This window comes from Leptosomus discolor, chromosome 13 (genome assembly GCF_034619465.1).
Source record: "Leptosomus discolor isolate bLepDis1 chromosome 13, bLepDis1.hap2, whole genome shotgun sequence".
Lineage (NCBI taxonomy): Eukaryota > Metazoa > Chordata > Aves > Leptosomiformes > Leptosomidae > Leptosomus > Leptosomus discolor.
Genome location: NC_141403.1, coordinates 4,143,281 through 4,169,629, shown reverse-complemented (window position 1 = coordinate 4,169,629; position 26,349 = coordinate 4,143,281). Strand labels below are relative to the sequence as shown.

Below are 26,349 nucleotides of genomic sequence, written 5' to 3'. Positions count from 1 at the left end.
GACTCACAGAAAATAATCCTAGGTGCAGCTGGGGGATAAAAATAGAACAGTTAAGCTAGAGCTTCTTTTTGAATATTCTGTGTGTTATGACATTAATCTATATTGTCAGAGGTACACAGACTGACTTTTGATGTAACTCTGAAAACACATGAATAAGGAAAAAACCTCTGAATTGCAGAAGGAGAAAATTATACTAAAAATTACGTCAGGACCCACAGCCTGACTGTCCTTCTGTGGACTGTTTGCTGTCTTCACCTGAAGAAGCCCGTAATTGCTGAGAACAGGGACAGCCAGCATCCTTGCTGGCTCCACAGCAGTTTTATTTGTGAAAGTTACTGGAGATGGATGGGATGCAGCACTGTATAGGCAGGAAGACAGCGCAGACTGTGTGGTTAAGGTGGAGGAAAGCTGTGTAGTGCCTATTCATTCTCCAGAGCTCAGTGCCAGCATCAAAACCAGGAAAAGGCAGAAGATTCTCAGAAAAAAATCCCAACTCAGACGCAACGGAGAAGGACGCTTCGAACGCAATGCTACAGCACACAGACAGGGCAAAACGCTGCAGCTCACCCTCCTAGGAAAACAGTTTTCTGCAAGGACATCAAAACAGCCCTTTACTCTCTACTATGGACTGAGCTCATGTATGACTCCTCAAGACTTACTGCTGTGAGTCCAGAATGGAGGCAGGGCTGGTTCAAGATGATGAAGCTCCCTAGGGACAAAGGACCGTGATCACCAAACTCACTGATACCTGCTCCAAGGAAGACTTCAGACTTTTTCCCCCCCTTTTTCATACAGATATGTCATCATACAGGCAGTAAGTCACACTGCTTAATGCACTCTGGCACGTTACGGAGGTGCTTGTGTGACATCAGGACAGGCCCAGCAAAACACCCAAACGGGACAGTCCAGAACAACCCAGGGAAAGGGAACAAAGGCTCAAGTGTAAGAGAGGGTTTCCCTGAAGAAAGGTGCTTGGAGCCAAGAGAATAACAGGAAAGGAGAGAGCAGCCAAAAGAATGAGGGTTGCAGAGAAGTCAAGAGAGAAAGCATATGCCACAGATAATGACATGAAGCTGAAGAAAGGACAGGGAAGTGATGAAGGAGACTTAAAAACACAGTTTGAGGGGAAAAACCAAGAGGGTGAAGGAAGAAAAAGCTCTCATAATCAGCATCCCTCAAAAGATACGGTGATCCCGTTATCACCAAGGTCATCAGTTTGCTTGCATGAGACTGTATGTCTGCATATATTTTGCAATTGTTAGACTGTCTAGAAGAGTACTAAGCTAATAATAATTAACTTTATTTTGTTTGAAGTGCTCATTAGGAGGACTGATGTGAAACAAGATGCACAAACCTTATGGTTTGGGGTAACTAATCGAAAGCCTGCCAGACCAAAGGTGACTTGATGCCTGTTACCAGCAGCAGATGTTCAGAGACACCAGTGGGGAACTGAACAGATTGTCCAACCTTAAACCTGCATCAGAAAAGCCATCAGAAATAGCCCAGTGAATGGCAGTTACAGCAGAGTTCGGGAAGTCAGGACGAAGCGATTTTCAGCTATGATCCAATTACAAAAGCTGTCTGCACCAAGGCAGAGCTGAGCCACCTGTGTAGCAGAGGGCAGCGTGTACGTAGACTGGGGACACGGCCTAGCCTATGTGCCTGTCAACTTCTGACTCCAAGGAAGCCAATTCAGTCATTTTCCTCTGTAAAGGGCAACATAATATTAGCTGACAAACTTCTGCAACTTGTTTTTTAACAGGAGCCACTTGGAATCATGGGTATGTTTGAAAAATCAATCGCAAATGAAAATTGAGTGTTTAAGATATATAGCCTTGTTTGGTTCACTCCTTTTGACATTAAAATGAATTCCAAACGTCCACTGGTAGTTCTTGTCTCAACCTTGTACGAGGCAGACTTGCGGTGGCAGCCTTTAAGAGCAAACACTCCGGGACACCTGAGATTCCACAACCCCTTTACGAAGTAACAGCATACGTCATGCTAACACGGAAGAAAAGGCTGAATAGTAGTCCCTCAATGAACATGCCAAATGTATAGGTTATATGTTACAGATATTGTGATCTGTCAAGCATATTAATAAACTTTCACAGTTAAAAGGAAAAGTCTGAACCCATTTTCAGGATATTGCGCTGTGAGTGAACACTTACAGACTAAAATCCTTATGAAAGATTTGTCTGCAGGGAATATGCTAAATCAAGCCCTTTTGAACTTTTGATTGAATAATTGATGCATAATGCAGAATGTATAATATATGCATCCTTTCCCCATAGTTGCCTGGAAACCCATATGGAACGGTACTAGCAGTTCCAGGAGCATTTAGTGTCTAAGTCGCTGGTAAAGACAAAGGAACAAAAAAGTTTTAAAAATCATTAACTCATCCTTCTTTCCATTATTCAAGTACTTCAGGATACCAGAATTAGTAACTTACACAATGGTATCATGACTCTTGTAATACAGAGTGGTTTTTCTTTTTTTAAAGCTGTATCTCTTGGAGCCATGTGAATAATGTCACTCATTATAAGTGAACTATAAGACTCAGCTTCTGTTAAAATAGAAAACAAAGAACACAGCTATATTTCCAGCCTCTGTCTTTATGCAGCAATAATAAGCAGATCACAGAATATCCAAGACAGTCAACAGAGAAGAATAAAAATAAGAACACAAAATCATGGGGTTTTTTTTCCAAATTATAGGATTTTGAAGCAAATCTCATAGAAGACTGATCACTGAGGGTTTAGGAGAATATAAGAATGCCATGATCACAAATTCAAGAGGCAGACTGTTTTCCCAATAAATAATGTTCCAAATCGCAGCCAAGCAGACCTTTTGCACTTCTCGAGTAGGCAGCGTTGCTTGTCATTCAGTTTGATTGCTCTGTGACCCAGCTTGAATCTATCCTGCGCTTTATTGCTTCCAAGATGGAATGAAAAACATGATAAAACCCAACAAGGAGACCAGAGCACTAACCATGGAAACCTACAGGGATGAAGGATTAAGTTATTTAATCTAAACAATTCTGTAATCATGATAATTTGGTGGCCCTTTTTCTGATGGTCATCCTGAGAACAAAAGAATGAGGGGCAAGCACAAAATTGCACAGGCTAGACAGTCCTTGAGAAGTGAAAGGCAGGCCATTGAGAATGAATGCCTCCCATCACGGCAGGGATCTTCATGGGCCTCTTGCACACTGATGATACCACCACCGAGCATTTCTTGTGCACTCTGTTTCACGTTAGAGAAAATAAAATTCTCGCTGAGTCAAAGAAAGAATGGCTTCATACTATGGTGGCAAGAGGTCTTGTTTAAGTAAAGAGCAGCAGTTGTCAGTTCCTGAATCAATTAACATATAAAGATGAAAGATTTGGTGGTTCAATACCAAAAGGACAGACTGGAACTTCTGAAAATTCTCTAGCTTTGTGCTTAGGGAACTTTTTTTGGATATGTAAGATCAGCGCTTATTTTGTGATGCAGAAGAGAAAGTTGAAACCTGGATCTCCTGTTGACTTCCTCAGCCACTGGGTAACACAGAGGTCACAGCACCATTTCCAGTGTGGAATCAAGACTTTCATATCCTCCCCTTTTACTGCAAGTACCAGATACCGGGACTTTTCATTTTGTGGTGAATGGCATGTTGAACGGGATGGGATAAAATGATATTTATATGTCAGCCCAGTATAGGAAAAAAAAAACCCAATCTGCAGTAATTTTATTTAAGTTTAATCAAGTAATTTTTAAAAAGTGCTTGCCATCCTGACAGGGTCCAGTAGCTCACACAGGCTGATATAATTTGATACCCAAATTGTCAATTTCTAGGACAAAACCAGTTTCAGCAGCTTGCTGTAGCGTTACAAGAGGTATACAAGTACAGATAGAAAAAGGCTTTAAGAAAAGCATCTAAAAATAGTGTGTTTACAATAACTGTCATTCATTTTCAGTGGGAAATTATTATATTTCAAGGTGGGTGAGAAATTATTCTAACTTAAAACAAATATAAAAGGCATATCAGATCAGAGACGCACCCAAGACCGTGTATGGAAGTGAAGCTGACATGCCAACATGCCTCAGCTGTGACTACTTCAGCCCAGAGGAGGCAGGAGGAAGAGGAGGGTGGAGGTGGAAGAGATTGCCTTGGACATTCACAAGGTCTCCATCACAGCCATGGCAGCTGCACTGCCGATGTGGAAACAACTGTACTACAACTTGGATACAACGAAACGATGCCAAAAAAGAAAAAAATAAAAATCACTCACAGAGAAGAATATTGAAGGGAGAAACAAAAGACACTGAAACCCCAAGGTGTCGGGATTAAACTGCCAGAGAAACAAGCTCCCTTTTTGTCTGCATTAATTAAGCCTCATATTACTACCACCAGCATGGCTTTAGATTCAAGCTTTCAACTGCCAGCGATTTATTCTGACCTAGGGAAATCAGCAAAACCTGCTTTTTGCAGCCAGTCATTGAATAATGTCACAACACATTCAGGAAAGTTCATCAAGGACAGCAGTAGTTTTCCAGCTGTACAGTTCTGTATTAGTGACTGATGTTTAACTGTATAATGGTTTTGATTACGACACACTGTTATGTTCTGCTCCTGCTGCCACCATAGCCCAGAGGGAATTTGCATGTGAACATGATATTTCATCTCGGTTTTCTGTATAAACAATTGGGTTTTAATAAATTCACTGAAAACCAAGTATTAAAATAAACCAACTGCACGGTGATCACTGGGGATAACTATAAACTGCGCTTTTTGGTGGTTCCTGAATACTGGCGGACGTTGAAAGACACGTGTGACGGCTCTCATTGGTCCTTCAGGCCTTGTTTTAGGAAAGCCTGTTATGCTTCTGTGTCCGAATGCTACGAACAAACAGCTGTCAATCCACCTTGTCAACAGGGCATTTTCCTGGCGGTAAGGGGAGCTGAGCAGGAGTCTGTATGGTGAGAATGTGTATCAGATGCTCCAGAACCCGCTCAGATGCACTGGAGGTGAAGTGAAGGACAATACCCCAATGTTTGACTTTTGTCAGAGCAACGTTGGTTGGTCGGGTTTTCAAGTTCTGCGACTGTTGCAAACCTCACGGTGCTCACTTGTAGTTTTTCCATCTCCCTCCTTGATTCTTGCAGCGTGCACTATTTAGGGCCACCTTTAAAGCACATTTAGAAAATTTAGATGCTGAAGTCAGCTACTGTACATTCTGTACAGTACAGACCGGAATAAACATGTAGCATGTTTGATCAGGTTTCTGCACCTGCTTCCTATCTGCTTTTATTATCCCAAATAATGAAATTTAACCTCAAATGATTAGGGTGCTGCTATTTCCGAGACTATATCCAACACCATCATCCAGTAGAGAGGCCACAGTCAGCTCACACCCTCCTGCTTTGCATTCTGAGATCTGAAGATAACATAACCACCAGCAGTGTTCTTTCTGGGGTCTGTCTGTCCAAGACTCTTGGCATTCATTTGGAATTATTCATGCCCAAACCTCAAGATCTACTCAAGAGATCTTCAGCCTTTATTTAACTTCTATTTTTCTTGCAGAAAAGGTATCTGTCTTGTGTTGGTATTGATGACTAAGGGAAGACTAGTGCTACTCCAACAGGTCTATTGCTACAGGAGTTCTGTAAAGTAATAAGCAAGTAGCCTGCAATCACCTCTTTCTTTACCCACCACATCCTCAAAGTCGCCTACATTACCTACAGAGTTTGTCTTTTCATTACTTTTAATTTTAGAAATTGTCAGCAGAAATAGAGAAGCACAAAATGCATTTATATTCATGGTGCTCTACAAAGCTTCCCAGCCTTTAGGATTCCTGCATGCAGAATTCTGCGCGTCTCCTACTTTGGGGATTTTGTCACATATTGCATCCCATGGTTGGGCACGTAGCAGCTTCAGAGGCTGGACTGGATTCAATTCTATCCTGTTTGACAAATAATTGCAATGACAGATATTGATTCTTCTCACTTTGCTGATTTTATTTAAACTGCCTGTTGGTTTAAACGCTCTGAGAGATTTTTATAAAAGAAATGCTTTTCACATGCACAGTAGTTTTCCTGAAGTTTTAGGTAATTATCAGACAGACATATATTTACAATTTTGAAGACTGTTTGCTAAGTATCTTTAAAGTAGTCTTCCTCTTGTGAAAATGAAGTAATTCCATGGAGCAATGAATTTGATCAACAGTGGTAGGGCTCATAGTATAACATATATAGCGGTATTCTGGTAAGTGGTGGTAAACTGTCACCTCCTCTATAACCTTTGCCCAGATAGTTTAACTAGTTTCAGGAGAAATGCTGCAAGAGAGAATGGCTTTTAGACTATCAAGGCACTTTTGCCCGTTGCACAGTGCCTACTTCACCAGTAAAAACCAGCCTGCTGCTGAAGGTTTCAGCAAAACACCCTCTTGCACTGAGAGAAGACCTCACCAAGGGAGGCCAGGAGACGAACCTGTGGCTGTGCCTACGCTACAGACAGCAGAAACAAACCTGCATTGTGCTAAGTGCAGCTGTCTCTTAAATCATATCCCATGACTGTCTATGCTAACGGGCACCTTTGGGTAAAAAAGATGGTGTTAATAAAACCTCTGCTCTGCTTTCCTTGGAGGAGCCACTTCTGGCACTCAAAGCAGCTCTCTACTTCCATCCGCACACACCTTCAGCCTGCAGCCAAGAGCAGCTCCCTGCAATTTATTAAATTAGCTCTTTGAAAGAACCCCTTAAATACACTCTTTCCAAGCAATTTTTCCCTAGTAAGTCTGGGCTGGTGTGCCAGGGCAGGGCAGGAGAGCACAGCTGAAAGAAGACAAGGATGGCTTGAGTGACAGGAGGTGCTACGCACTTCGAGTGGAGCAGAACTGCCTTTGAGCTTTTTCTTTTTATATTCTCCCCTACATGAAACAGCTCAGATGCAGCAGAAATGTTTTTTTTTCCCCACGTCTCTCTCTTTTTTTTTTTTTTTTTTTTCCTCCTGAAATTACTATTGGGTGGTGCATAATGGCAATTTCTGTAGGGGGTGGGGGGGAAGAGGAGTTGACATGAGCTGGAGGTCTGATATTAACCATTTCAGAGCAGTGCTTGCTTCGGTGGCTCTATGTCTAGAAGCTCTTGGACAGACATTACTTGAAAACACATCAGGTGAATGACTGACTTCCCACCAAGAACAGAAAGCCATATGGGAGAGCAGCAGCCCACCAGAAACAACCAGAAGAAAACTGGACATGATGGCGAAAAGACCCACGCAATTCAGCCCATTCCAGAGCAACTGGCATTATTCCTTAAGTTGCACAGAACCTAATTCTTAGGATGACAATTTAAGTTCCTCCTTTTTTTTTTTCCCTCAGAAGAGGTTGATACAGTATAAGTCTTGATATAAGACCAGCAAATCACTTCTCCTAAGTCATCAACTGCAACCAGAAGGCAAGCACTGTCCATGAGCGACTAGGCCAAACTGGCAAACCGAAGGGCGTGTGTATTGGCTCTCTACGAGGAGAAGCAACAGCTCCACAAAAGCAGATCGTGGTTGATAAATAAGAGAAAAAAGGTAAGATTACCAACCAGTATTTTCAGCCAGCCAGCCAACAATGAGGCTATCACACCCTTAGGTTTTTTCATTTGCTCTGTATACAGTTATCAAAGCAATTAGTGCTACAACTTCGCTACCACTGTCAACATAATTGGATACTTTTGTCACCTCAGACTATTCCATTCTGTTACCACGAAAACGAAGCGAAAATTTCATCCTCTTAAACACAAACCTTAAAAAAGTAAAATAAACAAATGAATGCAACATAATAGTGTCTTTCAACGCATTTCCTCCTGAATGAGAGAAGCCAGCTGCTGGGCAGGTACTAAACCCCTCCTGGGTTTTGTGTCTGGCAGCCTGCTTATAATGTGATACTAATCCTTCAATTCATACTTCAGCTAAACACATAATAAAAACATGAGAAATGTGCTGCAGAAGTAATTGAACGACCAGCTGGGTAGCTAATAACCCAATGAATACTCTCCAAAAACCCCATACACTCCAAAGTCTTTTTCACCACAACTTGGCCTCTCCAGTATGTTTGGACAGCATAAGCTAAACATTTCTGTAATGCAGACAGATGTAACCCCAAAACAAGGAATCTGTCCAGGCAGATTAATCTCTATCTGCAGAGAGCATTTCTTAACATACTTACCACTGTGTGCAGCACAACTCTAGTCAGGCTGTCATTCTACTTCAGATACTAAGACTACAAAAACCTTGTTTTCTCTGCATTAGTCCTCTCCCCGCTGCTACTGCTGACAAGAGTTCCCCTGGTTAGGATTTTTTTTTTTTTGACTTGGTGTGGAAAGGTCCAGTAAAACCACAAAACACATAAACCAAGCCCTGCCATTCTAAGTACTGGCATACTATTTTGGATGGAGATCCACTACAGATTTGGTATGTATCTCCCCTTTAATGTTCACAGCACATGACTGTGCTAATAGAAACTACAGCTGTAAAGGAAGAAAGATTGAATCTCATTAGAAAAATTTAAAAAGTCACTAATCGAGGGAAACTTCTCAAGAATGAAGCTGTCCTGGTTTTGCGGAGACAGAATCTTAGGCCAGCCATGGCTGTTAGCAGCTTCAAGCTGGCCAGGTGCTTAGGCTAGGAGGGGCAAAAGCCAGGGCAGCTGAACCAAACTGGCTAAAGGTGTGTCCCGTAATATCTGCTGCCGGTAAAAAGGGCAAGTTGGGTGAGGAGGTTCTCCCAGCTCCTGTGGGCTGCTCTTCTGTTTGCTGCTGCATACTCATTTGGCTGAGTATAACTGTGTACACCTTTTCGATATTGGTGCTGTTTCAGTGAATCTGTTTCACTTCAACCCACTGGTCTCTTCTCCTTTTCCTCATTTCCCTTCCTGGCTGGTCAGCAGGTGATAGGGCAACTGCTATAGTTTAGCCCCAGGTATGGGCTAAATGGAGACAGAAGTCTAGATGGAAGAAGACACGCAGAGACTACAAGCAGGTTCACCCTCTTATAAAAGACTCCTCCAGCTGGTCCTCTGGAAAAAAGGGGGCTGACTGACATATACTTACTTTGCTGCACCCCAAACAGATGAGGACTGGAACCACTGTTTCTTCTCACGGAGCTGCTATCAAAGCATTTAATTTGCAGGGTCTTGCTGGAACCCACAAATAGTATTTTACAAGAAAATTAGAGAACCTAGGTATCGTCCTTCTTAATTAAAACTGTGGCCTGCATCATGACCTCCCCTTCTAAGACTGAATCACTGGCATATTTGAGACAAGTTCCTTGTATAAACAGGTTAATATTTAAAATCTGTCCAGGCGCTCTGATTACTGCCTTTTGCGATGCTGGATCAAACAGTCCTGGCTTGTGACTGATGTGAAGGACAGACTGGGGAGTGCAGTGGAAAGCTAGTAACAACGGCGTAGGAAAGAAGCGCTGACATACTTACAGTTGCATTTCTTCTGAACAAATCTAAGCTTGCATGCTGTTCGGTAGGTGGACAAACGAATGCGATCCAGATCTTGAGCCCCTGGTAGAAGAGAATAACAGTGACACTTGTATGGAACATGACCCGTGTGTGTCTTTGCTAGCAGGGAAGCCAGAGAACAAAGAGGACACATGAGCTGACTCTGCTTAATAATTTTCAAGGCTCTCTCCTTTGCAGCGAGAGTAGAGAGGGTTGAGGAGAAAGAAGGGAATGGCAGGAACTACAGTGTTAAAATGAATTTTATAAAGGAAGGCACGGAACAGTCCGCCCACTGTGTCTGTCACTTTGACGAACAATCTGGTCAAGCTGCAGGCTAAAAGACACTCTGGCCAGGCTCCAACAGCAGCGAAAGCCTCCATCTAATTTTAATATTTAACAACAAAGCTCATAAGAAATACCTTTGGCTGACATGCCAGATCAGAATAAGGTATTGCCAGCAAACCAAATCGAAACAATATCATGCTGTAATGAAAAGACTGATAGCAGTCTGCAGAAGGGGGGAAAAAATAATGCAACGGCTGTGAGGCCTTTCTGCATTTTACAGAGGCACCTTCTCTGCAACGGAGACCTCAAAGGGTCAGTTCTCCGCTTCACACACAGCTTGGACCCGGCTGCTCCAAATTAAACGTGTGGCAACGTTTCCAAAGCAGCCATCCAGGAGATGGGGATGAACTGACTGGTTGCTACTTCACATACAAGCACAGTCCAGAGGGGCCAGGATGGGGGCAGAACCTGGCACAGTGTCTTTAGGCCTCCTGCTGCTGTGTACCACCAAAACCTCAAAACGTAGATGAGGAGGTTGTGATTTAAACCTTTCTCCCTCTTGGCTGGTACACCTTACATAAAGAATTGTGGCCTCATAGCTACAATATGGCCTATGAAATACAAGAATTATTAATTTTATCAGGCATTTCATGGAAACAGATTAATTTTTTGCATATTTGCTTTTTCACTGTGGTTGGCCTTGTAACAGGAGTAGAACCTCTTCTATTCAGTTGAGCGAGGTACCACGTTAGAAAAACCAGGGTTTCTTAAGGAACTGTCTGCATGAAACACATCCAAGGAAGGTACAATCAGGCTGTAAGAGGAGTGGAGCGGAATATGGCCCTATTCTGCTTTTACAGATGTTTCCCAAACACTTTAAGACTCATCTTGACGTTATTAGACTGGCTGCTCAGCTGCACTGTTGTACATATGGCCGTGTCGGCATTGTTCACACACACTTTCTTAAACAATCTGCCATCCTTTGGACCCAAATTTTTCAGATGTGCTCTGACCTGTGAGATGAAAACGAGACTGATACTCTACCCTTTCCCCAGACTCTGCTCTTTTCCTGAGTGGATTCTCCCACATCATCTTCCCAGTGCTCCCAGCTACTCCCTTTTGACAGCTGGCTGTCTTAACACCATCTGCTCCTGGGAGAAGCTACCCTTAACTACTTAACATTGGGTCTGGAAAGTTTTTTTTTTTATTTTTTTCACCATATGATTTATTGTTAAATCACACAGGCTTTTCTCTTCTCCATTAGCACATCATTGACAGCTTTTGGAAAACTTCTTTACTGGTAAAGTGGAGGATAATGCTTGTAACACTAAGTCTTTCCTTTTTTAATAGGCTCAATGAGTAAAATGAATTTAGTTTTTCCCCTCTTAACTTTAGTGAAAGCTACTAATAAAAGCTTCCAGTGCTACTTCAGCCTTTTAACAAAAAGATTCAAAGCAAAGTGAGACTCTGGCTCATTGAGCTTCCTAGGTCGCTGTATTAACCCTAATTAAACAAATTTGTAGGCAAGAATGCTACTTTTTTTTTTTCTTTACTATTTACACATACAGTGGATGGTATTATTTTGGGAATATGTGTTTTTGCTGATAAACCCCTGAAACGGACCACTTAATTTTATCATGATTCACATTTTGCTGCAGCCAGAGACCTATTTGTCGAGTAAATTCTGTAGAAAAGAGACTTCACTTGCATGGAGAGTCCTGAAAAAGCAAGTGGACAGATGAGTGGGACCGAGCACAGCAAATGGGACTGCGAATTTGTAGCTTGCCTACAGGACTGCTGGTGGCCACTCCTTCCTTTCGCCTGCTGGCAGAGTTTCACTCTTGTTTCCTTTGAATATGCTCATCTCACGTAACACTGTTTGCGGTTTGCAAAAATAATAAAGGGATATACTGCAAGCTTTGGCTGCTGTTTTTCCGGCTGGATAACATGTGCTGGCAGCACAACAGTGACGTACATTTTGAACTCTCTTCACCAGTCTGGATACACCTGAGCCTGTCCAGTAAGACTAAGGGTAGCCTAGTGATTTGATGGCCAATGGTGCATTTTCAGGTAAGACACAATTTAAGCTCTAACTCCAGGACTCTACAGAATCTGATATTGATTATGGTATTAATTCACAAAGGTTTGTAATTTGGAACTAGGAAGATGCCTTTTCTGAAGGAAAGGAAACAAAAAAGTTAAACGAAACTCCTTTAAATACAGGGAAAATCACATAGTGGCCCAAATGTAAGGTGAGAGTCAAATCCATCTATTCCTTATTCAGAACAAATTTCCTACTTAAAAAGTCAGGAAACGTTAGATTTTTTGATTATTTTTTTTAGCTGTCTTGTGTAGTCTGGAACATGACCCGCTTTCTAAAAGTATTGTGGGGTTTTAATCAGACTTACAGATAAGTCTGCAAGAACCTAAACCACTGGCAAAGTCCTCTGTATTATGCATTTTCTTCCTCTAACATCAGCAGGTTCTGGAGCATACCATTTACCAGAAGCTTATGCTTGTTACAACGTTAAGAAGCTTCACAAGGCCCACAGTATGTAGGGCGTGTGGAGTACATGGTTTTTGTTGAACATGGATTGTGTGGGCTTGCACACAGCTGAGGCCTCCTGAATGCAAAGCCAGGTTGAGTTTCTGTTTCACTGAAGCACACCCTTTACACACACAGGAATCCGAGGGACTCTCAAAATGCAACATTCAGTGTTTTATGAATATGGACATCTCTTTGCCCGAAAAACAGGTCTTTTTCACAAAGACTTAATATTTTCCTCTCTTTCCCTAGTTAGAACCCAGTTCTCTGCGTGCATGCGTAGTAGGAGGATGAAGGGAGGCAGGCAAATAGAAAAGAGAAGCACACGTGAGATTAACCAGACAAGTAAATATGTCAAAACAGTAAAACGTGAAAAAAAAATAGTAGACAATAGCTATTTGTCTACAGGATGAGAAAATAGTCCCTCCTCCGCCTCCTACTACTGATTGTAAATTTTCCCAGCGCCTCCTTAACTCCTCCAAAACAACCCTACAGCAAAACAGCCTTCAAAACTGCAGGAACAAACCATAAATCCTCACAGCGAAGTCTTAAGCAATTATCTTCCATTTCAGGATTATTTCAAACTAACTGAATCAATGGAAGTTGTGCTATTGACTTTAGCTGATACATGCTCAAGTCCTCTCTATAATTCCAATTAAAAGCATAGTATGTTCTGATAATGGACAAATGCATCATCCTTTTTTCTTGTTCTTCTTTTTTTGCTTCTGGCCAAACAATAACCCCTCCCTCCACTGGTCCAAGGTGTCGCACACAAGAGACAAGAGAAATACCTGAGTTACAACAGCAAGCCTTGTGTGAGCCTGAAACAATTACAGGGCACAACAGAGCTAGTGGACACAGTGGAACGGGCCAAGACCATTCCCAGTAGGCCAACTGAATGAGAAGTCCTTCTTTTGGAGAGCTCAGGAGCGCAGATGTAGGGTATTTGGTCACCCTTGGAGAACAGCGCTAAGCACATTTAATTCACCAGCACAGACTTGGCCTTTCAGTGTGCACAGTTGCTCAAGTCCCAGTAAAGCTCATCTTAGTCTCCTCCGGAAGATGGGTGAGATGTTCTGTCATTTTTTACTATGTTGCAGGGGACAAATAATAGGAAGCTTAGTAATTACAGGCAGAACTTAGGTAAATCTGGTGACAGGGTGACAGTCTCAAACTTCATACGTAACAGAATTTCCTTGAGAAATGGCGGATTGTTTGTAAGAGAAATAAGAGAAGTCAATAGAACTGCAGGAACAGTGTCAGTATAGCACATCCCTGACACGCTATTCTGCAGGGAACACAAAGCTTCACTAGAAACTATAAAAAATGTGCTGAAGTGGGGTATGTAGTATCTGACTGCCTGTACTGTGTCTGGTTGGGATGGAATTAACTTTCTTTATAGCAGCCTGCATGATGCTGTGTTTTAGATTTGTGGCTAAAAATGTGTTGGTAACACCGACGTTTTAGCTTGCGTAGCATCCAGGCCTTTTTTGTTCCCTACTCTGTCCCCTACCAGAGTCAGCTGGGGTGGGCAAGGGGTTGGGAGCGGACACAGCCAGGACAGATGACCCTACCTGGCCCAAAGGATAGTCCACACCACATAATGTCATGCTCAGCAATAAAGCTGGGGTAGGGAAAGAAAGGGGTGGGGAGTTCCGTCTTCCAAGGTGGACGTTTGTCAGAGACTGGCTGGGCATCGATCTGCTTTTGGGAGGTGGTGAGTGACCACCTTTGCATCACTTGTTGTTGGGTTTTGTTGTCATTTTTCTTCTCTCTTTCCATCACTTAACTGTCTTTATCTCAAGCCACAAGTTCTCCTGCTTTTGCTCTCCTTATATTCTCTCCCATCCAGCTGGGGGCTGGTTGGGGATTAAGCAAGTCATTGTGTGGGTGCTTAGCAGCTGGATGGGGTCAACCCACTACAGATACCCCCAATAAAAGAGACCTTTATCTCTCTTCATTGCTACCTGTGTATTGCAGCATTTTTGCCTGAAGAAGCTACTGATTAAAACAATACAACCATAAAATCTGACGTAGAAAATCTCTCTCCTGCTATTTGGTCAAATCAGCCCGTTTTCCTCTAGTTTTGGTCTCATGACATTAAACCATTTGTGAAATGGAGATATCCATTACTTGAGGTGGAAAGCTTGCATAAATTTTAGTGACACTGCATTGCAACTGGCTTGGTCTATCACAGCGAAACATTTCTAGGAATTACTTACGCATTTCTGCAAACAGCTGCCTTCTTTCTGCCATGGTATTTCCTCTTTTCCCACAATCTTCAATCATTCTGGAAGACAAAATCATGTGAAAATATTGAGTATTCCCAGACTGAACACATGTACATAAGCATCCATAATCGATCCCAGAGAACCTTTGAGGTTGACTGGTGCTCCACGTGTATCCAATGCCTTTTGCCAGCCTCTCTGTGGCATGGTTTGCAGACAAGCTGGTCCCCAAATTGTCCTGCATTCCCTGGACTCTGCTTCCAAGCATTTGTTTTCCCCCTCTCTCTCTCCCCCAAAGGCAACATTCAGTTTTTCTGCTTGATGTAACTAACTGACTTACATAACACAAGCTCTGAAATTCATTTTAGGTTTTCTTAAATAAGGAATCTTCAGTTTAAATTATGTAAGAGAGAAGAAATCATAAAAGATTTGGATATTATTTTATAGTTTAGAAAATGCCTTTCTAGACAATTCTGGCTGGAGGAGACAAAAACATAACACAACAACTAAATCTCTACTCTACAATGTAATTCCCTGTATTTACTCAAGCAAATACACTCCAAATATTCATTCAAATTCAAGACAGTACGTCTCTGATTAAATGAGTTCCAGCAAAATGCTCGGAAGTAAGAATATATTTTCTTTCAGTTTTCAGATATAAAAATCTTCAGAATATTTAGAAGAGAACTACTGCTGGATAGAGCAGAGAGAAAAGAGACAGCCTCCTTCACAGCCAGCATTTAAACCATAAAAGACTAAAGCCTTCAGAGTAAAGATAAACATCTTTAGCAGCACTCAATGAAACCAGTGTCAGCATCACCACTTCCTATGGGTAATTACTCTAGCAAACCAATATCCTTTCCTCCCTGCCAAGTCTGGTTTAGGGCTTCTGACCTGCATTTTAATCTACATCCTTATCTCAACTAGACTGTGTAAAATAACGTTGGACCACCTGGGATATAAAGGAGATGCTCTGTAGAGGCCTGCAATCCAAAATATTCCACCGTATCCCACAGCAAACCCACATACGTACACAACAGGAAGTGTACAAGCACTGGATACTCCAGACTACCATCACCAAAGGACCCAGGATAGAAAACCCGTTTCTTTTTATTTCTCGGAGAAAAGCAGGCAGGCACATAAGAGGTGTTTTGTTGTGCGGGGCTTTTTTCCTTCCAAAACGCACTGTTCAAAAGAAGGGCTGGTACATTACAACTGCCTCTTCCAAATAGCCTGTTCAGTTCTCAGAGTACTGATACAGGCTCTGCTCAAGCGCCTGGGGTGGACTTTTTGTGATGTGAGCAGCAGTCCCGCTAGGAAGCAGACAGAGGGTACAGCTGCAGCCTGTTTGCAGGGATATTCAAGTCCACCCTTGTGCTCTAATTTGGCCAGGACTGATACAGACGTGTGTAGGACGGCATTAGGTCTGAGCTAACATACCCTGCCTTTCTGCAGAGAGAGCAGCTTTCGGTACAGTGCTTTACAGAAGCGGCCACACAGCCTCTGATCTGGAGGCAGCTGGCGTCTTGCTAGCTTAGAGGTGTCAGGGAAGACTCACCTACCTGCAAAACGAGATACACCTCAAGATACGCCAGGCCCAACCTGCATCCTAGTTAGAAAGCAAGCGGCAATATCTTTTGTACCTTATAGCCTTAAATATCAGCCTTAAATCTCTGCCCATAAAAGATGAAAAATGATGTAATCCCACTAACCCCATCTTAAGTTCTCCAGTCCTTTCTGTTTCTAATCGAACTCATAGCAGGAGACAAATTTGCCATGATAAATGACCAGATCTCGTAGGAAAGGTGGGTTAATAAAGTCCTTTGAAAAGATAGCATCTTTTACCAGGCAGGGCATTTGAGCAAGTACTTCAGAGCAAATACAATTTTAGATTAACATTCATTATTTCTAGAGTGAGTCACAGGCCATCATAATTTGCTCTGACTTCTCCTGTATTCAGAAATATCCTACAAACAATGTGCAACTGCTTTTCAGACTACATACTGTTCATATTAATTGACTGAGATTGTGTTATTCTGATTTTGGCACAAGGATTACACCACCTTCTTTCAGTTTCTTGACACAATCTATACTTAAATCTCATGGATTTTTCTCCATTTATTAATTTGCTGTTTCCATTTCATCAATGTTCTCTAATATTCGTGAAATAATCACTGGTCTCACAGTGATTGCTGCAAACTTCATCGAAAACAAAAGGGGGGCAACTTTATTCTCCCTTCCCTCATGCTGCTGCTTGGATAAAAACATTCCTTAGCTATTGCTGTTAAATATCTACAGCATATCCACTGGAACATGGCTCACCTGCGACCTTATTCACCATGCAGAAGAATCTGCCCAGTCAAAATTAAGTAAAAAAAGATATTTCTCAAATAATGCAAACTGTACAGCAGGTTCTCCCCTTCCTTCAGAGAGCCCATTCCTAAAGTGTCCTTTCAGTGGGGTAAACATCATTAACCGGTTTTCCCTTTTGTGCAATTCATCCTCCCCTTACTTTTATTTATGTTTATATCTCCTTACATAAAATGTTCCCTGGACCTGATCATCATTTTTCAGAATGTCCCATTATCTACTGAAACTGAATCACCTTTTTCACTGCTGGGGCTTATGGGGATTACCAGGCCTGACAAATAACTTTATATTTATCCACACACAACCCAGGCTTCCTTCGAGATGGAAGAAACTTTGTGTTTATGTTTTTAAGACTCTCACTGCACTAGACACTTTGCAGATTTTATAATAGCCTCCATCCCAAATGACACTCCTAAAATCCTCTGCCACGGGATATATGCCATTAAGCTAATGAGAACATTAGTGGTGGCAGCGTTTTCAGACAAATATCTTCCATCCCCCCTTCGCATCTTTTCCTGATAGAAGAAAAATGATAGATGATGATCATCAATATTGTTATTTCTGAGTTGCCACCAACAGGAATTCACTCCACTGTGTCCTCCAAGCTTTCCGTATGCCTTTTAAACTCTAGGTTGTGCTTCAGCCCAGGCTCAACTAATGCCATTGCTCATGGGTGTTGGGCATCTCCCTTTTCAGCCCTGTTCACCTCGATCCAGCTCGCAGGGACACAGCTCGGCTCTTCAGCCCAGAAGACAGAGACTCACGCTCGGCACCTGGGATGCGCTCAGCTCAGTCCTGGGGCTGGCCGTGAGCATACCTGACTACAGTCAGGTTCCAAGATGTCTCATTTTGCTTACAAAACACGTCAAGTCACAGAAGAAAAAGTACAATTTGTTCTACAGGGGGAAAAAAGCAAATCACAAAGCGAACCTTAATGTACTTTACGAAACAGAATAAATTATCAGAGACATAATTTTGAAAAACACTAATTAATGTACACTCTTCCCATAGTAGGGATTAGATTATATTTGTCTTCTATTGATCCCTTCCACTCTTTTTCCCTTCACTTTTCTCCCCAGGAAATAGCTCCTCCACTGCAGGTAGGGAGAACACCTACTGTGCATCTAATTAAAATTCTTGTCACAGACTAATTAGTAAGGTACCAATTAGCGAGGTATTAAGGCTTCAATATATTACAGACATTCCAGAGCAGAAATCATTCCAAGCATAAGCTTTCCAGCCTCTGGAAAAGGTACCGTGAACGTTTCATTTCTACCAGTGTTTCAAGCTGAAAACTTTTATGACATTAGTAGTGCTCGAAGGAAAAGAATAAAGAAGTAATTTAGTTTGCTTTGAACCCTTTTGATTACAATTTCATCTCCATGCTTATCATGTATCAGAAGCATACTTGGTCTATTTTTTAATATACTTTATTTGTTTATAAATCTGGGAGGTAATAGAATACAAAATGCATAAGGTGAGAACTAAATTTCTCATTTTTCTTTCCTTTGCTGATGCGCTGCTTTGTAGTAACCTCTCTCACACGTAAGTGTTTTGCTTGTTTTAGTATTTATAGGGTAAATACCGTATTTTATTAACCCCTGTTTTACGTCATCCTTCTTGTAATTAGTAAGTATATGCCCATTTCTTGAGCTAACTCTACACACGGTAAAAGCGATGCCTGCCCATCGCCTGCGTACCTGCAGAAGGAGCTCCCCTCTGGAGACTACCTACACTTCCCAGGAGACTACCAGAAATTCCCGACCTGCCACACACACGCTCACACAGTTGGATGACGCTGAGAAAAGCCACCCCATTAACACTTCCACAAATCCCCCTCCCTTTCGTCCGTAACAGCTGAAAGGCCCCGGGGAGGTGGGAAGCATGCCAGCGAGGAAAATGGTCTGCTGGAATTGATTAATTGTGGCATGAAAAATTTATCAAGTCCCATGTGATGGCCGTGATGCAGCCACGCGTTGGACGAAAGAGGCTCCGTGTCCTGACTGGTGACATTCCTGACGGTCTTTCAGGCTGGATGAAAGTTGGGTTTTCCATCGCAGCAGGCGCAGAGGAAAAAGTGAAACACTTGCCTCTGCCCGAGTCTCGTCCTGTCGTGCTCGCTGCGGCTCTGAAGCGCTTGGGAGCGTTCTGGGATGCAACTTCTAGCTGGAGGTTTTGCTCCAGAAGACTGGTAAAACCAACAGTGAGCATCTCGAGACCACTTTTGGGAAGAGTACCATCGTTTGCTAGAAAATATCAACAAGCCTCCTGTATTCTGAGCAGTTTGTGGTTCCCTAGCGAGGAAATCTTCAGCTCCTGATATAAACAGCTTTTTTTTTTTTTTTTCTTCCATGAAATGTCAAATGTTAGATATTCACTTTGGTATCTCTGGGAGCTGGAAGTATTAGGATGCAGAGAAATGTTCTGGTTTCTCAGTGGCTATTTCTCATGCAGTTGACAAATCAGATGCTATTTTCTATGCAGCTGGTCAATATTTAAACCCAGCTTTGAGCAGACAGCAGTAACATTTTTCAGCTGCGCAGGCTTCTCGTCTGCCACTGCTCAGGACAGTTTTATCAAGATGCCCTCCATACATAACAAACTGTGATTTCTTTTCAGGATTTACCAGTATCCGAAATTTTGATTCATGCAAATGAAAGAGCCTGCTAGGGTCTAGCTTACAGTGACTTCATGAGGAACTTAAAAGCTGTAGTCAACAGCTAGGTTTAGAGTGCTGGTCATGCAGGATTCATAGCAATATCAGAGAGAAGACTTTCCATAGACTTTCCCTCTTCTCCCATCTTCTCCAAATTCAGCCCTGGTAGGTGGATGCTGCTCAGAGCAGAGTTATGGCTGCTTATTTCAAAGCGAATTTGGGCTGGAGAACAGGGAGTTAAAAGGGACAGTGAGCGCTAGCTAAAACCGTATTTGCAAAGCCACCAACCTCAGCAATCCTTGAAGTTAATAACAAGAATCATGAAAGGCCATTTCAGAGTCCTCTTCCCCTTAATGGATTTATTGGTGCCTTATGAATGTCTTGTTCCACGTCTTTTAATGAGGCAGGTCCCTAATAGGTCTCTCTCAGCTTTACATTCCAGGACTAATCTTTGGCACTGTAATAAAATTGTTCAATGTTCTTTCCTGACGCTAGGTATAATTGCATTGCACTTACAATGCTTGTTTGTATTTTATCTAGATGAGCTTTTCACAGGGAAGAACAAAAACAAAAGCTGTTGCTAAGCTCGTCTCCAACATGAGCCTCGGCAAGCCTACCTTTTCTTATTTTTGTCCTATTTTGCAATTTTAATATTACAAAAAAATTGAAATTCTCTCGATTTATTTCTTTACAGAAACGTGCCTTTTGCTTTTAAGAAAGAATTTTCCAACAGATTTTTCATTTGTTCCCCTTTGGGAGCTTTGTATCCTTAGTAGGAAAGAAGAAAACCCCAAAACTCAAGACACAAGAGTTGATGACATACAACACCAAATTTGCTCATTTAATGTGTTAATCTTTTAATGGAGCTTTGCCATGCCCTCATCATGGAGCTGGTTTTCACCCAGACTGTACTTTTTCCTTCAACATATATTTTTTTAAAAAACTGTTTTTCTAAAAACCAAGATCACGAAGTATTGATCACCTTTAAACACTCAAATTTGCAATTCTACTTCTTTCACTTGGTTAGGCAAGGAATAATTCATAGGGAAAACAGTAATGAAATTCAAGTGATAAAAAGTTATAAGGATTTTATCACAGGAAGAATGTAATTGATTCTCTGATACTTTGGTACTCTGGTCTTCTCTCTGGTCTTTTTATTTGCCATTGTGAGACACAAAGGAGGTTGCAGGATTTCACATATAATTAAACTCCTACTTAGTCAAAGGGATCTTTCAGTTCTTCTTGTGCTGCCATAATTAAACTCAAATTCATTTGAGTAAGCTGTCAGTGATACAATTGTGTTGGGAAGCATTTCCCGGCTTCTGCCAATTTTAATAATACAAGTTGTCAGTTTTTGTAAATAGGAATTTGATGATTATTTGGTGTAGGACAGTAGGTACTTTCATCTCCTTAGAATTATAAAAACACCTAAATAAACCAAATGGGAGCTCTAGGAGGAGATAAATTCCCAGGCAGTTGAAACGATCGAGCTCCTTTGCGTGTACCGTGAAAATCTTTACTAAAATAAGTACTGTTGGGTAGTCAAACAAATTAGTTTATAATAGAGAGGCTGTTGGCTTCTGTCACCTTGCCTGATCAAAAGTATCAAACAATGAATTGAATAGCCATAGATTTAGAGAAGTTGAAAAAACCTTATGAGCCAAGAAGAGTTTTTCATTATTTAACGGACAATCAAGAAGAATTTAAACTTCTCTATCTTTATGCCTGAAACAGACCCCTTTGGCCTTTTGCCACTTCTTGATTTTCTGAAATATTATAACAAACAAATTCATGACAAAGTAGACTGAATTATAGCTAAACAACACAACTAAAAAAAAGAATCTTTAAAAACATTCCCACGGAAATCCAAGTCTCTCCAGATCTAATTGGGGGAAAGGTGGAAAATAAATTACAAAGGAAAGAATGATGAGGCACTGATGAAATTGTTCACATATATTCTTTCACAGTGGCAGCTGTTAATTTGTCTTCAAGTTCAGTAAGAGTGGGCAGTAGGACAGAAGAATGGCACTAGGATGGGAATTAACTAATTTATGAGCATATTTGGTTAAGTATACCTTCTGAGACCAAAAAAAAAGCTTTAATTACTGAGTCTGTATGAATCTCATGCAGAGAGAAATACAGAGATCCTTAATGCAAGTAAGAGCAGCCTTCAGGCTGATCTAATTAACATCTGAAGAAGGCATTTTTAGCAATTAGCTTTTGCCAGGGAATAAGGAATGGGACATCTTCTCTTTTTTACCTGGCCATATCCCTTCTGTGAATGGCCTGACGGCTTGGGTAACAGTCATACAACTTGATCATTTCGGTGGCTGCATTCAGCAGAAGATTGTTTTAAAGCAGATGCCAACTTGTTCCTTTTAATTCTGCTTTCAAGATGACATTGAAGGACACACATCTAAGTCTCTACGATTGTGGTGGGAAAACAAGCTCCACGCGCATTGTTAAAATGATCTCACTTGGCAGCCTTAGCTGTAATAGCTCAGTTCTCAAGATACTCAGTTAAGATACTAACTGTCCCAAAGTCAGAATGATTAACATCAGTGCCTGCACATCCTCGTTCCATAACTGTCTGCCTACGGTTATTCATACCCATGAATAACCACCTAAGCAGCACAGCAACACCATCATTACACCCAACAGAAACAGAACAGGTAGGCTGGCAGTACCACGGGGTAACAGAAGAAGCAGAAAAAAATCCAAGCAATGAGATGTCTCACTTTGTAAACATTTAAGTGACAAGGAATTACAGGCCAATACAAACATTTCTGAGCCCTCTAATGGTGAAGGCATACGAAAGGCAAACTCAAATGCGCCCCAGCTCAACAAAAGCTTTCTTTAATCTGTCCTTATTCCGTAAAGCCTTTACACACACACACTGAACTCAAAGCATATGCTTGAATTCCATTGTGCTGACCAAGTACTTAGCTGAAGAGGAATGGACTGCTGAACCCGGCTCAGAGGTTTTTCTATTTAGTCCTTAACAAACATCTAACAGAAAGGACAGCCTACAAACAGTGCATATAAAAGGGAATGTACTTGGAAAAGGCACTTCAAGGAGGAGTCCGAGTATCTCCCAACACAAGATAAGCTTTAGTCAGCTGCGGAGATGCATCTGACAGAGAACATACCTCCTCTGCATGTGATGTGGAGTACTGAGGTCACCTGGAAAGCAAAAGGAATTAAAGAACTAAGGAGAAGGGTGTAAGAACCACAAGAATCTTTCCCGCTTTCATCCTTCTCTCCATTATTTGGATGTATGTTGAGATGCTATTCAGGACGCTCTTACAGAAGCGAACTGCACAGAGAAGTATATTTTATGCCAGTTCATACACCACTGGTTATTTCTCAAGTATCCCACCACAGATTAGCATCAACTTTTCCGTTACAAAACCGTCTTTGATGCAAATGTATTCTGTCTTTGCCTCCCAGCAAATTTAGGCCTCCTGTTGCTGGACTACTCTTGTACAATATTACCATACCCTTTCACATTAGTCTAGTTAATTAATTTCAGTGATTAATAAGGTGCAACTATTGATTAGGAGCAGGACTTTTTGCAAAAATATCCATTTAATAAATAGCAAGTCAGGCATCTTACATCCTCACTACAACATCAAAATGTTAAACGTATGCCTGTGAAGGGCTGTAATAACTTAAAACAATTAAAGAAAAAACCCACCCTTATTTCAACAGGTAAAGGACAACAGGAAACGAAAGCAAATGCAAACGAAAAAAATTGACAGCTTGATATGCACTATTGGCTAGTTTATTTTCTCAAATAAAAAACCTAATATACCAAATTACTTTTAACCTAATTAAAATCTGACATTATTTTATTAGGCATTATCATTATTACAATAGTGTACAGAAGAAAATGAAATACAATATAATTATGTAGCAAATAGTCTCATACACTAAGCCAGAACAGAAAGCTAATGCTTGAAATATTGAATGCAAAGATAATGGCTGGGGATGCTTGTAAATGGACGCAGCAGAAACAGGCTGCTACACAGCATTCACTGATCCTGTTCTTTCCTCCCAGGTACACACATCACCTCTAACACTGGCTGGTGGACCCTGCTAAACTCGAGTTACTGTTACATATGCTAAATACGCTTGAAGAGGAACATTTTTTAATAAAACAGTATAAATTACATCGTGAAAGAACATTTAGGTTATAAAAATCCCTCCGATGCGGCATAAACATTTCAGCTGGTAGAAATGTGCTTGTAAGCAGACTTTTGTCTGGAGAAATTTCAGTGTCCTGGCTTTATCTTTCCCATAGCGATGGGGGAACGTGAAGAAAGCCAAGAGGAGCACAGGAAAGCCCAGAAAAGCCCAGAAGAAACACAGCTAACCAAACTGGCAGCTAGGGTTGCTAAGATTCCTGATGTGCTTTGAAATTCCCAAACGGTTGTTAAAAGAGATTTTTGTTCATGTAAAATGCACTAGATAGCTTCTTAGAAACACTCCTCTAAGGGCCATCAAGACAGATGACAGGTCCTACTCAAGCACTGCTCTAGGATGCACAGAACACATCAACTTTTGCGGAGAAATGACTTTTGTAACATTAACGACAGGTTGCAAGAGGTGCCAAAACAGTCAAGACACAGTCACACAGCACTGTAAGTTTGTATGTGCTTTTGTCATGTTCCATAAAAGGCTAAACTTCCTCAAACTAATTTTTCAATGCCTCCTTGCTTTGCATAGATCTTGTTTGCCTTCTATTTCTGCCGAGGTCTATTATTCTACATACGTTTAGTACCAAACAACCACTGACATTTAAATGCACATGTAAAGCCATAACGGAAGATGAATGCTTTACATGCCAGGAAGAATTAACGGTCTCAAGCCAACACTTTCACCTATGCAGGATAGTTTTTTGCCCTGGGAGAACTGATATGGACTTCGGTGAGGCTGTTCAATGAATGAATAAGGACTTTCCTGTCCGTATGTCACGGCTTGATTCAGCAGGAGGTTTTTTTCAAAGACCACACAACACAGCAGTTCCAGGAGAACCGCCTCAAAAACCACTCTGGTGGAGCCACCCCAGGCACTGAACTCCCAGCTGTCAAGGTGCTGTTTCCAAGATCCACTACACTCACAAGGTATTTCACAAAGACCGGCCACCAAAAATGAGCAGCCATCAACTATGAGAAAGCTTCACAGTTGGCAGAAGAAGAGAAACGGATGGTCAGGGTGAAAGACACCCTACAGAAAAGCATGAGGCCTCCAGCAGCTCGCAAGGCAGGATATGTTCTGGGAGAGAGAGTACCAATGCAAACTCTTACAAGCTAATTGTTACGTGAAATGCTTGGGTTCTGAGCAGATACACCATCGTACAGATACTTTACCAGGTACTGACCACCCGTAACCATGTGCCGCAGCAGCCCAGTGGCTGCCCCCCAGCCAGAGCGGCCGGGGTATTCGTGGCTACTGCAGGGGCACTGCAGATTGGGCTGCAAGAGCAAGGGCATTACATGAATCCTCTCAGAGAGCAGGAACCTCTCTGGGCTTGGATTTTGACAGGAAAATGTACCTGAATTGACTGTCACAGGGGAGAGGCGCATTTACCCAGGTAGGTAAATGGCCGCTCCAGAGCACCGCCACCCCCCGAGGCCCTCTGTACAGCCAGCCCTCCGCCGAGCCCGCAGCCAGCTCGCCCCTCTGATGATCTGGCCGCCCACCCAACCTCCGCTTTCAAAGCCGTGACCAGTTTACTTCGGAGAACACCAGAAACTGAAACTCAGGAGAAGTCCGTGTTAGTTAGAAGTGCCACCCTTGACAAAACCACGTCCAATTCGAACCCCGCTGGTAAATGGAGTTGATCCTTGAATCAGTCCAAAGGCATCGAAATTGAAGTTGTTTACTTTGGTAATAAGCAGATTTGAGCTAAGCTGCTTAATGATATTTGCAAACAAGAGTAAGTGCATTCACATCTCGGCTGCCATTTGCGACCATGTCTAATATTCTTCTGAGTATTCTGGAAAAAAGCAGCGGTGTATTTTCGGTCCGCCTTATCAAATGCATCACATCAGAGCAGGAAGCAAGAGACCTTCTCCCTCTGTTTGGTTCTGGTTCAACCTCACTCTTGTTTAGGCACCAACTTGTCTGGAAGCCCTTGAGAGGGTGGAAGGAGCGAGGAGGAGAGATGGCAAAATATTCAGACCAGAGGGTTTGATTTCTGGCAAGAGGATAACATCAAATCTATTCAGTTTTGTTAAATGCTGCTGAGTTGGGAATAAAACAGCTATCTGCTGTTCACATTGAGGAAAGAATTATTAGGTGCAATACACAGGATTTAATTAGGAATAAAAGGAATGATATATAAACACAGAAAATATCTGATCTTGACAGGGGAACTCTGAAGTGAAACATATGAGACTGTGGAGTTTCTCAAAAGATGTAGTGAATGCCCTACAGTCTGTGGTTTTTAAAACTATCCCAATAAATCTTTGACATATATATTGTAGGCCCAACGCTGTATTTTCAATGAGGTGAAATGGAGACCCCAGAATTGTTTCTGGATGAGACTCTCAATGGTGTAAAATAGCATATAGTAGAGTTTTATCAGCAGAGGCTCATCTTCCATTCCCCAGTTGTATATGTTTTTCCCTCTTACATATTTCATAATTCAGTTTCTTAAACATAGAGCCTTCAAAATAGACTATCTCAGCAGCCACATCCTATTCCCCCATTCCTCTTTCTGCCTTCATTATCGCCTTTCTTTTGACCCTTCTCTCCAAAACCATCCATTTTCCTCTA

General features: G+C 41.7%; 1 protein-coding gene across 4 annotated transcripts in view; it reads right to left on the bottom strand.

Moving 5' to 3' along the window:
• DTNA (dystrobrevin alpha) overlaps positions 1 to 14,619 on the bottom strand; it is a 90,653-nt gene extending 76,034 nt beyond the window's left edge. For 3 of the 4 annotated variants that reach the window (XM_086472525.1, XM_086472526.1, XM_086472527.1), the window contains exons 1-2: positions 14,535 to 14,619; positions 9,465 to 9,545 (exon numbers count right to left, since the gene is read on the bottom strand). In XM_086472525.1, the coding sequence (XP_086328651.1) occupies positions 9,465 to 9,545; positions 14,535 to 14,619 (166 nt within the window). The remainder of the gene's footprint in view (positions 1 to 9,464; positions 9,546 to 14,534) is intronic. The other variant, XM_009957109.2, reaches the window with a different exon arrangement.
• Positions 14,620 to 26,349: the final 11,730 nt, after the last annotated feature.